The sequence below is a fragment of the Perissodus microlepis genome, chromosome 12 (genome assembly GCF_051167445.1).
Source record: "Perissodus microlepis isolate ML-2025 ecotype Zambia chromosome 12, ASM5116744v1, whole genome shotgun sequence".
NCBI lineage: Eukaryota > Metazoa > Chordata > Actinopteri > Cichliformes > Cichlidae > Perissodus > Perissodus microlepis.
The window spans coordinates 12,868,165-12,884,071 of NC_140472.1; the positions used below are offsets into that span (position 1 = coordinate 12,868,165).

General features: G+C 40.6%; 1 protein-coding gene across 1 annotated transcript; it reads right to left on the minus strand.

The window, feature by feature from the left end:
- Positions 1–6,989: 6,989 nt before the first annotated feature.
- On the minus strand, positions 6,990–15,474 carry dpysl2a (dihydropyrimidinase like 2a). Its single transcript, XM_084945251.1, has 15 exons — positions 15,376–15,474; positions 15,113–15,277; positions 12,604–12,692; positions 12,336–12,520; positions 12,000–12,164; positions 11,644–11,705; positions 11,432–11,512; positions 11,282–11,350; positions 11,070–11,190; positions 10,819–10,975; positions 10,416–10,557; positions 10,118–10,288; positions 9,289–9,468; positions 9,016–9,202; positions 6,990–8,932 (listed from the first exon to the last, which is right to left on the minus strand). The coding sequence occupies exons 2-15, from the start codon at positions 15,152–15,154 to the stop codon at positions 8,841–8,843; spliced, it is 1,743 nt and encodes a 580-aa protein (XP_084801377.1). The 5' UTR covers positions 15,155–15,277; positions 15,376–15,474; the 3' UTR covers positions 6,990–8,840.
- Between the last annotated feature and the right edge of the window lie 433 nt (positions 15,475–15,907).

Consider the following 15,907-nt stretch of genomic DNA (forward strand, 5'->3'; position numbering starts at 1 on the left):
GTCCTTTTTTTGTTTTTTGTTGGGGTTTTTTTTAGCCACATTTCACACAGAAAGAAGATCTTTGCTTTGGCCTTCGTCAGTTCTTCGGTGTACGCTGTTTAGTGTACTTCTTCTTATGTGAGTGTTCAGTGGGAGTTCCAGACTGCAAAGTGTCTTTGTTTACGCAGAGGCATCAAAGGGCAAAGGACGACCTCTGCCAGCGCTATCGATTTGTTTTCTCCTGCTGCTCACTCTGTAGCACCATGATGTACTCTCTTTGTGGGTGCGAGGAGGAAGAGATGCGCTCGGCATCTTTAAGCCAGTCTTCCTCTCTGTACGCTGGAGTTCAGTCGTAAAAGGGGAGTCAACAGCTTTCAACCCCAGGGGGAGGGACCCGGCAGTGCAGCCGGAGTGCTCATCTGTGTCCGAGCTGTCATTGACTGTGAACCTGTAAATCACACGTCCCTGCGCAGATGCCATTAGGAGTAGAGCTGCCAGCTCCAGCAATAAAGTACAGATGGTACAGATGACCTAATTCACATCTCCCTCTGTTATCTCTCCGTAGAGCCCTGGGATTATAAAGAAAAATCTCAACCAGCAAAATACCTGTGTGCAGCGCTTTATAAAGTTATACCATCTTCCAAATGCAATAGCTGCAATGAATACTATAATTAGATCTTAGGGGTTGTGGGAGTCAGACGCAGAGTGGAGCAGATCAAGAGCGATTCTCCTCTGTTTCACCAGAAACACCCACTGGTTTTATCCAGCAGCCTAACACCGTGTATTCAGGGTTAAATTCCAGGGTATGCCATCTTCACTATTCTTTATTGTGCGTTTGCTCTGATAAACTGAAAAAAAGTGCAGACAATCACTACAATCACTGAACCTGAAGAGGGAATAAATGTAAGGCTTACTGCCTTCACTTACTTGTGGATGATGTTGTGGTCATGACAAATCAATTCTGGGAGGGATTGTGGTCTTATAATAGCACTGTCTGTTTCACTGGATTGACAGCAAAGCAAGTGCTGCTGATGACTCATGGTTGCACTTCCCCAAGAGGGTTAAGCTTTGTAAACTCCCTGATGTTTTTTTTTTCCTTCTTCCTTTCTAAAGCTTTCATCAGTGGGTGAAGATGTTGACATAATAGGATTCCCCTCTCCGGTTTAATCAGTGCGCTCATCATGCTAAGTCCTAATTGGACAACTGTCAAACAGCCAGGGGCTTCACTCTACATAATCACAGAAGTTTTTAACTGATGTGAGCATTCAGTGTGACGGAGATGTCATGTTCGGTTCATTTTTGCTGGAAGCATCCCTGTGGGAAGAAGCGACTGAGGAGCTGGAACATAGAAGGAGAATGAGAACCACAACCCTGTGGCTCCACCTAGTGTCTCACTGCCTCTCTGCATGCACGTCCACATAGAACCTTTTGCAAAGGATTGTTACAGAGTTGCACATCCTTTAAAAAAGCCCCCGGAAACGATGGTACAATATATAAAAGCACTAGTCCCAGTGAATCAATTACAGTTAATTCCTTTCAGGATATTTTAATCAGGAGATTTACTTAAGTAAAAGTAACAAGATAAAAAGAAGCTGAAGGAAAAACCATTTTTAATTATAATAGAGTGAGAAATATTCACGCTAATTACAAATCATTGTTATTAATATTAATTAATTATCTAGAAAATTGCACCCCTGTTATTAAAGAGCCCTTAAAGTCACATTCTAATAATATTCATATGAACAGAAGATGGACAGTGTTTATTTTCAAACCAAATGTAAGGCAGGTTTGCCAACTCTCTCCGTGTCACAATCGTTTGCCTTCTTACACTGCTGAAATAAATCTCACACTGAGTTAAATAAATAAATAAAAATAATATTAATAAATGATTAAAGCCAGTCCATAATGAATTAATGTTTGGGTCAAACAGCATATTTTAGTCTTAGCATCAGACACAATAGACACCAGATAATACAAAATTTAAAAAAAACTCAACTAAACTAAAAAATTAATTTTAATTAAATGTAATTAATTAAATGAAAGACGCCTGATTTGCCAGTGCTGGCACAGCCCTGCCTGCGAAAGGCTGTTTAATGAGACTCACCAGTGACTGTAGCCTAATCCTAGTTTGACAAAATGTTACCCTGAGGTGTTTTTGTTGCATCCAGCTGTTTGACTTTATTAGAAGTCTTTATTAACACTCACACAGTTGGGACCCCTGCTGTTCGTCTGCAAAGGAAGGCAGTTGCAGCCATCTTTGCATGTGAAATACTCAATCGATTAGTCCCCACACAACGAAACAGCGTCAGTCAGAACCCAGCGGTGACTCATAATCTAATTTCCTGCAGCAGAGACAGGTGAACTGTTGCACACACAGTTTTTTGGCCTCAGCTTGAGTGCTAAGTCTAATCAGAGTTTATTATTTAATCTGTTTTTCTGTCAAATTGCAAAGCAACTATTTGTTTGCAACAGTGCAAATGTTTTCCCATAACTATAGTGTGCTCTATAATCATTAGTATTTAAATTAAATGGTCTTTACTAGGCTTAAGGAAAATATAATATTATATAATTTGTATAATATATACAAATATGTAAGACAATGAAAATTATTTTGTTATAATACAGGCTGCTGTAGTTGGATGAATTATAACACATGTACAGAATTCTTAGTGTAGCAAGTCATTAATTAACAATTTCAAGATCAACACAGGATACTTGAGGCATGGATAAACTGTTGGGGGTGTTTAGTATTATTGTGGTGGGTGGATTGGATTCCACAGAGCTGTAGTAACTACAGAGGGATAAAGCTGATGAGCCGTACTGTGGAGATATGGGAAAAATGTGACAATTAGCGAGCAGCAGCATGGCTTCACGCTGAGAAAGAGCACTACAGAAGATTTGTGACAGAAGGATAGCAGAAAGAGTGAAAGGAAAGGTTTACAAGATGGTAGTGAGACCTTCTATGGTGTATGGATTGGAGATGGTAACACTGACAAAAAGACATGAGGCAAAGTCAGAGCAACCAGGATGGTCGAGATTAGACAGAATATCTCAGAGGGACAACTCAGGTTGAGAAGTCTGGACATGCAGAGAGGCCGAATAGCATTGGACAAATGGGGGATGACATCATTTTTTATGATGTCATCGCCCAGGGAAAATGGGTAAGTGACGCAATGTTTTCATTACATCTTAAATAATAATAAGCGATGTGAAATTCCCTTTACTGGGACAGTGAAGGGAATTTTTGTCGTGTGGTTTCCAGTTCATGGAACTCTTGGATCTTCTTGAACGCCATTTTCCTCTCATCTGAGGGGAATCCACACTTGACCCTGTGTGGATTAGAGAAAATCCAACTTGCACACCCAGTTCTTGTTTTAAACTAACTTCCCCTGGAAAAAGAACTGTTGAAAGAAATTATTAAAAGCTCCAAATTTCCACGACATTCATGCTCAGCACAAGTGTATGTAAACTGCTGCTTGGGATTACTTTGGACCAAAGAAGAGGAAATAACTACATTTATTTTCAATAATATTTTATAGATGAGGTGATATAATGTGTTTCTCTTCAGCTTGTCAGAGTCCTTCCAAGTGGTGGTGAGAGGAAGTGGATTCCTTCATGCCCGAAATGTTGACAAAGTGCTGTGCAGCTTTCGAATCAACGACACCCTAACTAAGAGTAAGTGAAGCATTGCTTATCCTCCTTAAAGGGTGTTACCCCTTATTCACTGCATGAGCTATTTTATTGCCATATAACATCATATCTGATTATGCTGTTAAACTATGACAAAGACGGCTGGAAAACACAGATGAGTGTGTGAGACGTTGTGAAATTCACCTAAATCACAACGGCCTGATTTTCCCAAAAGACAAACACTACGTGAGCCACACAGCTGGAGTCCTCTGTAATCAAACGAGCAGCCAGGTTTTATTTATGCTTTTTTTTAAACACATGGTGTAATTTTATAGTCGGGAAAAAACATAAAAATCAAAACTGGAGATTAAGTTACTGTGACACCTGAAAGTCTGTTTGTGATGAAGCGTAAATGCTGACAGAAAACCTCTTTTTTGTTTTCTTTTGAAGGCTTTGGGAGTTTGAATTAAAAGACTTTGAAGAAGACGACGCCAAACCTCTTCTGAAACTGGTAAGTCTAGAAAACTCACAAGTAATTTGGAGATTTCTTTTTTACATAACCTCTAAACAAAACTGCACTGTAAATGTGTTTTCTGTTTCAGGTATGGGCAGTGAACAATATTAATAAAATGAGGGACATAGCCCGGATGCTCCTTAAATTTCCAGAGGCTATACCTCCTTAATTTCAGTGGGTCACATCTGACATACAATTAGCAGTCCAGCTACAGTCTTTAAATATTTATGTGGTGCTTTAAATATGTTTAAAAGATATTTAAATAGCCTTAATCTACAGAACACTTAAACTCCTTAGCATGATGAAGGATTCCATTTAAATCCTTAAAGACAAGCAGCAGGAACCACAAAACACCAAACTGCTCACTGCACAGGAAGTGGTGATAGAGGTAGATCCCTGCATCCTGCAGGGCTTCTGGGAGCGTCCTCCTCGCCCCTTCTTGAACATGGCCTCACAGAGTTAGCCTCACCAAGGCCACTCTGGATTGCATCTCCAAAAATGTCACAGCACGGAAAGCCAGGTCATCTTCTCCTGAACCATCAGAGATGACATGGTCCAGAGCATCCTGAGAGAAATCAGAGAATACCCTCAAGAAATTCTACTTAACAACATTGCAAACTTTGCACCAGTGCTGCTCAAGACGATTGCTGATGTAGCAAAGAATCACGTATCCAATATCTTTAAGCCCCCTTCAAGTCTTCCAATGTTTGATGTTCTTCCAAATGAAGAACCTCCTTCAGACAGTCCTTCAACGCCCGATGTTCCACCAGTTGATAAACTTCCCTCTGAAAATGTGCCAGTGTTGAATGTTCTTCCCAGTGAGGAACTCCTTTCTGAAAGTTTGCCAGTGCCTAATGTTCCCTGTGAGGAACTTTCTGCTGAAACTGCATCCATGTCTGAGACAGCTGAGACAGAGTCTGAAGACCTTAAAATCAAACAGAAGAAGAAAAAAGACTTCTTCCAAAAATTAAAAATTCTGTGCAGTTGCTGTGTCAAACTGAAAGAAACTGACTGACAGAGAAACTGGAATCAAATTAAAAAATATAATTAATTAAAAATAATATTTTTTGCACAAGTCTCCATCTATGATTAAAGATGATTTTCTTTCAGATGTTTATAAGAGTCTCTTACGGTTCTCTAAATACCTTCACAAGTCCAGTAAGTGTTGTTAATATAACATACTGATGTTAATATTTATAATAGAATTTCAATTTATTCTAACTCTCTATATTCTAACTCTGGTGTCTATTCTAACAGTAACTGAAACTGGTAGATAACACTAGAGAATGCATTTCCTGTAGAAAATGCAGTGTAAATGCTAATAGCTGAATGGTTTGAGCTGAATTTTTATAATTGCTGAATCTTTGGTGGAAAACATGTTTAATGATGTGAAATACACCGAGTCATTCACCTGACAGCCAAAGTGCAGAACTGAAATTCACACAGAAGAACAAACTAGCTGAACATCTTGAAAATGTACATAAGAAAAACTGTCTAATGACAAAAGGAAATTAACCCCATTCTAGAAAACATCTGAATGAACATTGAAAGCTCATATTCTTTAAATCACTGGGAGAGTGGAATTAAATGTCTGAATTCAAGAATCTCAAATAATTCTTGGATAATTATCCAAGACTGTAACTACACTGTTAAAAAAAAAACATCTTAAAAAAAACGGTAATATTCCGGCAGCTGGGGCGCCAAAATACTACCGTAAAATAACAGAAAATAACTTCCTCATAAAAATACGGTTATTTCCAGTAATGACAATACAGTTTGTTGCGCTAATTTTACATGGGATCTTGCCTTTTCAAGTGATTTTAAACATTAAATTAGGAACATGTTAATGTGATTAAACAATGAAATTATCTATAAATAGGAGAGAGAAAAAAAACAAATCCTAAAAAACAGTAATATTCCGGCAGCTGGGGCGCCAAAATACTACCGTAAAATAACAGAAAATAACTTTCTCATGAAAATACAGTTATTTTCAGTAATGAAAATAGAGTTTGTTGCGCTAATTTTACATGGGATTCTGCCTTTTCCAAGTGCTTTTAGACATCAAATTAGGAACATTTTAACGTGATCAAACAATGAAATTACCTATAAACAATGTCAATGAATGTGGCAATATGAATCATAATACGTAAATGTACAGAAATATACAGTTAACTTAAATAATAATGGATTACATGCCCTGGGACAGACTGACAGAGGCGAGGCTGCCATATCGCACCATCGGCCCCTCTGGCCATCACCAGTAGGCAAAGAGTCTTGACCACGGACACAATACCAAGAGTGCCCGAGCCGGGGCACGAACCGGCAACCTTCTGATCACAAGGCCAACTGCCAACTCTTGAGCCACGATGGCCCTAAATAGCAATGATAATAATACTTATGTGATGTAACACAAGCTTATAGGAATCATATTATATATTTTTCCATAGTATTACATTTGGATTTAAGATCATTCTCTCACATAACAGACAAATATTTGTGAAATTATGATACATTTCTGAATGTATTTTTACAATCTAAATATGCATATGTACAAAAAAATATATTTAAAAAACAAGTAAATTGTGTTTTACTATATTTACATTGATGGTATGTTATTTTACCTTTGACATGTAAAATCACAGTCTACTTATGTAAATTTAATGATATTCTAGAAAGACAGTACAAAACTGTAAAATATACAGTAAGATACTTTGACATTACTATTTTTTGGAACAGTGTATGATCAAAATACTTTTTGAACCATGAGGGTCCCAAGGACTTGGTCTACACAACAGTGTGTTTTGTATTTTCCTGGTGTCAAACATCTTTTATTTATTAGAAAAAAGAAAGAAGTCAGTACCACAGGTTTTATATTTATTATTTTAATCCACTGAAGTCAACACAACCAAATGCTGACAGGATCGATGATTTCCTCCCAAACTCTGGTATCCTACAAAACATACATGAGCAGTAGTATCACACTAGGTGGAGAAGGGCAAACAACAGTGCTCAACATTACAACCCAATGACCATTATCAAGAAAGTTTCCCAAATGTAAATCACTTCACATTATAGCTTGGCATACAAAACCTACACTTTGACAAGGCAATGAGGAGGGGGGAAAAAATCCAGTGTTTACAGTATGGCTGCACAACGCTGTGTGACCGATACGGTTACTAGCTTGAGTGAATCTGGTGTTGACAACGTCAGGCAGATAGATAGAGAGGAAGGAAAACGATATACCCGGTAATTCATTCACAACACTAACACCGAGAACAGTGGACACATCATCAGCACACTGTGTGGGGGGTTTCATGTACATACAGAAGCATTTCTTTTTTTCATCAGGTCTCAAAAAACAAATCATCGTTTCACATCTTTAAAGAGCCTTCATAGATACAGTGTGCTATCAATATCTTTACAGAACAGGCAGGCAAGTATTTCAACACATATCCTAAAACATACAGACAAATCTGTTACAAATAAAAAGTTGCAAGCTCACATACAGTTTCAACCATTTGGATTGTTACAGGTGCAAAACGTGTTCTGTTAAAACTGGGTAACTGGTGACTCGACCCCGGCTGCTGTTATTACAAAGCTTACACGACTGCTGTGACATCATCTGCACATATACAGCAATGGTCATATATATTTTTATATATATATTTATAGCACCAGGTGCAGAGAGGTTGTGGGCAAACCTTCCAATCGAGCTTCTTCGACTGACTATTTCCTTAACCGCATCCAGTGTTGCTATTATTGGAAGCTTTTCGCCCAGACAACCTATCAACCAACATGAGGGGAAAAAACGCGAGGAAGAAATGAGGGAAGAGTGTGTTTCTCAGGCAGAACACTAGCAATTTCTCCCCCGGGGTGAAGCTAAATGAGTGGTTTAACCCTAAAAATACCCTTTTCTTTTCCTTTCAGTGCAGTCAGCGTTTTCCAAAATGACTTAAAAATGTTAAAACATAAAACATCAAGAAGACAATATTTAAAAAAAAATGGAAACAGAGTGCAACTATATCACTAAAGGAAGACATAGGTGAATTGCTCAGCTCAATACATGGCTTAAACTTAAAACCAAGCATAAATTCAAATACTGCAGACTTGAGGTGTTATTGAAAAACAATATTCTACTATCTAATTTCTCATTTCTGAACAAACAGTCTCATAACAGTAGAAACAGCATTGTTAACGGTGGCAACAGAGGCTCTGCTTTCAGCTAAAGATGGCTGATGTCTGAGAACCACCAAAACATTCGAATACGTGGAAAACGAACAGCGCAAGAAGAACAACCGCCAAAGGTTCCTGTTGCTAAAATATTCCTTGGGATGACTTTTGGGTCAGCTTATTGAGCCAAGAGGGCAAATAAACAATCACATGCAGCTGAAAATATACAAAAAAATGTAAACAAATTAATTTCATCAATAATCAAACTGGCCGTGAAAACAGCATTAAAAAAAAGAGCTGCTTCAATTCACTTGATCCTTCCTCGGTATTTAACTATCTCGAGACGGTGAAGCGAAATGGAATAGTGCTTTCTTTTTTCTTTGCATGAGGTGACGTGGTGGTATGTGTGAATATTAATAAATGGTGTGGGCTGCATAGGGGAGTCGGAGGTGATCAGCAAAGGGACGTGATGTGACATTTGTAAGAGCAGCCTCTGGTCCCGTGTGGCCCTGCGACCCCCCTCCCTGGCTATGTGGAGAAAAAGTGCTTAGCCGAGGCTGGTGATGTTAGCTTTTCCACCGGGAGGAGCCACGATGCGTTGAGTGGTGCGACGAGGAACGTTGTCATCAATTTGGGCGCCTAAAAATATTTTTGAATAAAATATTAGACAATCTAAATGGCCAGCTGTGAAAAAAGGCAAACTGGCAGGTGTTCTGACTCACCAGACAAACTGAAGCCAGACTGGTGAAGGTTGCGCACAGGCTGGTGAGTAAACTGCTGTTGTTGCTGCTGCTGCTTGGCAGGGGAAGTCTTCACCGAGGAAACTGTGGACATCACCTTGGGAGTCACAGTCACCTCGCAAACTGGCCCGTCGTACAGACCCCTCGGGACTCCTCGCAGCTCTGTGAGCTAAACATAATAACACGGTCATTCGTATTATAAGAATGAGGTCTCCGCAGCTGTGGCTGCTCCTTAGATACACACACAGGACTCACCCTGCTGCGAGCTTTTATCCTCTTGTAAACGTGGTCCGGGAAGGGTTTACGACTGATGTAGCGCCCACAGCCCTCCGTGGTGTGAAGGCTGCCCTCCTCCAACACAATCTTGCCCTGGCTGATCACCACCAGAGGACCTCCACGCACTTCTGTTCCCTCGAAGATGTTGTACTCCACAGCCTGGACCGCGAAGAAGTTTTATGGTTTTACAAGATTAGCAGAAATCTCTTAAAAATCCTAAATAAATATCTGAGGTACAGAAGCAAAAGTAAATTTCCCTGATATCTTATATTGCATCATAGCTATTTTTTTGTTTTTGCCTGCTTTAACCCTTTCCCTCAAAAAGGCAACCATTTGACGACCTCCTCTGTACCTTAATGATGAGTTTTAGTATATATCAATAAAAATGTGGTTTCCGGGTTTTTCCAAGAGTTACTTCTGATGTTTTGTTCTATAAGCACAACTGAAATATGACAGAAACCCCTCAGCTGAGAGCTTTAAGTCAAGTCGGCTTCAAGGGGTAAACAGTTAACAAGATGCCATTTAGTATAGTGAACAGTGCAACAAGTCATTCTTTAAATTTAAAAATTTGCATAATAAAACAGAGGATATATTTGAAGCTTATTTTTCACTCAGATTCCTTGTTATTCTCTATCTATTGTCACTCCTGCATGTTAATACCATTTTAGTACCTCACTTGCTAACACAGACCAGGCTCAGCATGCAAAGAGCATTTGAGCTTAAGAATTAGGTCACATTATGTATAAGACACACAAATGACTAAATACATTGGGAATCAAGAGTCGTAACAAGCTATGTTATAGCTGACCAGGTTGTGGCTCTTAGCTGAGATGATCTTAGTGACGTCTGGGTCCCACAACACAAGGTCGGCATCGGACCCCACGGCGATGCGGCCTTTGCGGGGGTACAGGTTGAAGATCTTGGCCGCGTTAGTGCTGGTCACTGCCACAAACTGGTTTTCATCCATCTTTCCGGTCACCTTTAGCGACACGACGACAGATCGCTTAATTTCAGTGAGTGTAAACATGCGGCGAGGTTTGCCGGGGATTTTGCTTTATGTTCCAAATTTTCTGGAATGTGTGAAAAGTGGGTCACATTAAGCTCACCACACATTTGTCCCAGATTAGGGACATCCTCTCCTCGGTGCCGTTGGTTCCCTCTGGGATGAGGGAGAAGTTATCTTTGCCTACCGCACGCTGAGAAGTGTGGAAAGTACAGTGAGCACTTCCGGTCACCTGCAAGTCCCCGCTACATAAGAAACAAAGCGAGATATCCTTCATGTGTGTGATGTGTAATGTGCCATTTTAGATTAATTCATCCGAAAAATGTTTGAAATTTAACATTTTTATTAAGGCTGCTCATGGAAATGCTATGATTAACTGCTGTCATCAGGTGTTCGATAATAAATGTGATTACAGATACAGCTGAAAATTCAAATGCAGCACACAGCTGTAACATCTGTCAAATCACTGCGTTACAGCTGTTTATGTCCTAGCTTAAAGCACCTACCATGACAGCAGGGAGTTGAGGTAGTCAGGGGTGGTTGGATCAGGACTAAGTGGTGGAGAGGTGACAAAGGCTGCTGCCTTGGCCCAGTTCTTACTCCAGTAATGAGTACCATCTGTGCCCAAGCTAGCAGAGATGGGCTCTCCGTAAACCACAGCACCTGCAGGAGCAGACAGGATGATGTCAACGCTACGTGTCAGGAATACAAGCAGAGTAAAAAAAGAGAAAGTATTTTTATAACTTTCTCTTCTTACCCCTTTTTCTAGCCAGAGCAATGACATCAGCAGCACTCTTGCTCATCACCTTGGTGATGTAGAGGGGACAGTTGGTCTGATTGGCGATGGTGACAGCACGATTGACCGCCTCGGCCTCCACCTGCGGATAATGAGGTGAGACACAGGTGATTCTTCTGTTCCACACTATATTCAGGCTGTCGCTTGTCACTCTTAGACATCATCAGTCTTACCTCCTCGGGGCGGCTGAGCACGTGACCTTCAGGCCCTGTGATCCCCAGCTCTAGAATACGTCTCTGCTCCTAAAACATCCACAAAAACATTATTATCAAATACTGAAGTATCTGGTTTGACATCACTGACTTTATAAGGGGCTACGTTACCTCTGCAATGATGTCTCCATTCTCAGCATGAACCTGGGCGATGGCTCCGAGATCTCTGATGACACTGAACACCTCGTAGATCTACAAGAACATGGAGAAAAGTGGTCGAGCTCATTGGGGGGTGGGGGTCATTTATACCAAAGACATCTACAAGCCTACAAAACATGTGCTGTGACAGACGACTCAGCAGAGATCCCAGCAGCCAAGCATACCTGAGAGTCAGAAAGTTGGAAAACATCCTTATAAGCCAAATAGACCAGGAAAGAGTTGACACCTGAAGGAAGAAAACTTATGAGAGAAAACAGCCAAAAGGTGGAATAAAGAGAGCAAAAGAGGGAAAAACCCAAAGCGAAGGGAAGAAGTAAAAAAAACAAAACGATTAAAAAAAAAATCGCACAGCAAAAATTTGAGGTTATTGCAGGTTGATTTTCTTTCTTACGCAGTCAGAGAACCACTTTTTACAACAGGGAAATGGCAACATTTCACCACCCCAGTAAAAAGTCAGGTAAGTCTAAGATTTTGAGCCGTACGTGGGAGACATGAGCTGACTACAACTCCGACTACATACCATGATCCTTCACTAAAGTCTCCATCTCTTCCTGGTTGCCTTTGTTCCACTCTGTGATGTCCACATGCAGAGAATAGTCACAGCAAGACTTGCTGTCAGCCCACTCTCTCCACTGTGTGAAGGCAGCAACCAGGCTGACGCCAGGCTCCGGCACCACATGGTCAACTATAGAATACAAACAAGCAGGTCTGATTTCATGTGCACAAGCAAACTGTTAAATTAAATCATACGCTTGATGGCATTCACATCTGCAATGTCATAATCCCCAAAACAACATCGCTGTATGTGTAAACTGGCTGAAAATACACGAGCAAGTCTGTCTGATGTGTCACATACTGATCATGGTTGTCCCCCCAGCCAGGGCCGCCCTGGTACCCTGGTAGAAATCATCCGCAGCCACCATGCCTCGGTCAGGCATCTGGAATCGGGTGTGCACGTCAATACCCCCGGGCATCACCATTCTTCCATGAGCCTCAATGATTTTAACTCCCCCAGGAACAATAAGGTTGTCTCCAATTTGCCTCAATGAGACAAACAAAAAGAAAAAAAAATCAGGCATAAAGAAGTGATTGAAGTTACAAAAAACAGAAAAAGAAGGACTTACTTGATGACTCCATCTTCCATGTAGATATCAGCCAAAAACGACTGATCATCGTTCACTATCTTCGCCCCTTTGATCAGAAGGCGGTCACTCTGAAAGGATGAGACAGCATTTTCTCAGCATTAGCTAAACCAAGCAATAAGTATTTTATTTTAACTTCCAGCAGCCAGCAGTTTGATCCATGACTCAACAGAAAATCTTTTACCCACTTTAATGGAAAAAAAAACACAGTTTTAGAAAAGAAGAGTGACCGAAGCTAAAGCTCTGAATATTTCCCAGATTGCTCAAAGCCTCATGCAAAGCATGGCTTGATCCATACCAATCCTCAACCTGTCTAAATGATGACTAGGATTAATTTAGTAGACTTATTCATGCAAAACAGACATCATTTGAAGAGAGGGAAAGATTCTTAGCGCAGGCTCTTGAGTGACACAATTACCTCCACCTGAATGAGATGAAAGGAAAGCATAACAGGCTGGCCTACTTCTCCTAAAGGCTTTCTGGGGTCTCCGAAGATATAAAAAAACGTTTTGCAGCAAAACTCACAGCAGGAAACACTCAGTGTGTCCAGCTTTACAGACTGCAGGAAGCATTAAGTGTACAGGGCATGGCTGACATGATCTGACAGACCACTGCGCTGACATAAGTGGGTCATTTAACCTGTGTCCTTTCTGTGCCCGAGTGGTCAGCAGCTAGTGTACTGAGCTTGCGGTATACACATACAATATCAAATGTAGTCCTCAACTTCCAAAATTAATGTCCCAACATCTAAATCATTACCATAAACTCCAAAATAAGAAAAAGCAACATCTTCATCTTTTATGCATCAATTATCAGACAATTACCACACAAATATATTTGGTAGCCAGAATCGAAACTATCGGAAATATTAGCTATTTGCTGATCCATCGTTTCGGCATTTAGAATCACGGATATATTAAAGTTAAAAAGCAAAGAGGAAATGGAAGAAACACCCTTCAATTATTTGTTTGCATAGTTTGTCCAACAGATGGCGCTAAGGAACTTCCCTCCTGGAAACACATCCTTAAAATGCACAAAAAGGGTACTCTGTTTCACTTTGGTGTGTCTGAAAGGAAAACTATATCAGAGGATATACCATAACTTTAAGTTATTGTTTTAAATAAAAAGCATTTGTTTGACCCTAATCTTAGTTTTGTGTTTTGTTTTTTAATTAAAGACAAAAGTCGTTGGCATGTCTCTTTTAATATTACTGTGTAATAACCATGAATCAACTATTAACAGACAAATTCTGGATATTGATGGATATGACACAGTTAGAGATTACAAAGAAAAATTAAAAAAGACCTATACAAGAGCCAAACTCTATAAAAGAACACACAGCCTCAATCAAAATCAAGCTGTGCGACAAACAACTGCACCTCAATATGGTGCTAGCAGAGGTTAAGTTGCTGTGAAACTCTTAAGGCACATTCTTCAAAGGACTGCCATTATTCCTGCTTTAGTGTGCTTTGAACAAATTCAGCTACTGCTTTTCAGACTAACCTTGGCATTTTGTTTAAAGCTTTGCAGAGTGAAACTATCTGGTTCATTCACTCCAGACTAATAGGTGGTGTTGTACTGAGTGCGAAAGCCTGGGAAAGGCTGGCTGTAGAGTTGCTGCTGTCTGCATGGCGTGTCTGGGATGTCAGACTTGTGTGTTTATGACCCTGGATCGACCTGCGAAGGACCTGACAACCATCTGTATGAAACACAGCCAGTACATAAAAGATTTTGATGTGATTAAGTGATCAAACATAAAGCTGCTGAGTCTATATGCTGCAGAATCAGCCCTCTTGCTGCATGATGAAAGCATAGGGTTTGGATGGGAGCTGTGCAATGACCTACTTTGCGAGTGAGGTTTTACTTCTTTTAACTATCACAGCAAGCCTGCTGCATTCCCCCTAATGATTATGTGTGGTTTGGGTGAAGAGCTGCACCATAAATCAAAGCAAAATTAATGTATATTAGCAAATCAGGATCTGTAGCAATATTTGACTGAATATGAATCAGGATTTTTTAAATCCATAAACAAGAAAGAAAGACAACAAAAAACACATAGTCCACTGAAGAGGGCAGGCATGGTGGATGCTGGAGGATAGAAGGTGGAAGATGAAAAACGACACAGTGAGGGAATCTGTGTCTAAACCTGTTAACTACACCCTTCAGGCTGAGGATGCTCTGAGAGAATAAGGGCTAATAATGGCAGCTAAATGACCTGATCTGAGTATTCATTACAGAGAAAAAATTGTAAGACCCAGATTTCAAATGAGGAATTGTTAAAAGGCTTGCACACTAGCTGGTTACCATCCCAGGCTGTCGGTATGTGGAGCTGGGCTGCTGCTGCTGCTGTTGACAGCGTCAGTGTAAATGGATGGATACGGCGGATAAGCGCTGGCTAGCTTTTGGTCTAAACTGTGAAGCTCACCGTACCCTTTATACACCTCCACTGCAGGACTGCAGGACAGATATGATAAAATGAAACAAAACTCACTGTAATTCGTGGGATGTTCTTCTTTCCTTGGTACCCCGACATTTTGAAGCTCTCTCCGACACGGGTGCCCCCTGCCTCTTGGCTAACGCTAGCTAGCGAGACTGGAAAACCTCAGCTGCCAATGAAAGGATGAATGGATGCTCCGCTTGTTGGCCAGTCGACGCCCTGAGAGAACAATGCCTCTGTCTGAAAATGTCTCTATATATGAAGTCAAGTTCGCAGCGTGCGGCCTAAAAACAGCAGCCTAAAACGACAAGTTGTACCTGTCTCGCACTCGTAGACCTTGATTTACTCCTATAACGGGTCCCTGAAACCCAGACGAGCTCGAAGGAGAGGAGGGCCAGAATGAGGAACGGCGCATGCGCACTGCCCCGCCCTGCTCTGCTTTAGCTCCATGTTTCTCTCCTGATGTGATACATGCAGTTTGGAGGCGAAATATGTTTTGCACAACCTGTTAGATCAGACGGACACGTCAGGGGATAAAAGGAGTACTTTAACAAAAAGATTAATCTCCTGATCTAGAAGTTGAACAGTTTATACAACTGCTCATATGAAAGGCTACTCATCTCACAACAGCATTTTGGCACTGGATTTACAGTTTGTGACATACCATGCATTGATTGTTGTATGGATAAACTTTTGATAACTATAGCTAGTAGAGCTACAGTGAGGGAAATAATTATTTGATCCCCTGCTATGTTTGTAAGTTTGTTTACTTGCAACAAATATGAAGAGTATCTCATTTTTATGTCCCCCTCCTTATGTCCCTCCTTATGTCCCATGGCTCATGTACAG

Bases quoted from the DNA above. Each gene is read 5' to 3' on its own strand.
- dpysl2a (XM_084945251.1), bottom strand. From the start codon at position 15,154: ATGTCGGGGTACCAAGGAAAGAAGAACATCCCACGAATTACA. The intron at 12,521-12,603 runs GTAAGTCCTTCT...TGTCTCATTGAG, and splicing joins ATGGAAGATGGAGTCATCAA to GCAAATTGGAGACAACCTTA. The intron at 11,706-11,999 runs GTATGTAGTCGG...TTCTTCCTTCAG, and splicing joins GACTTTAGTGAAGGATCATG to GTGTCAACTCTTTCCTGGTC.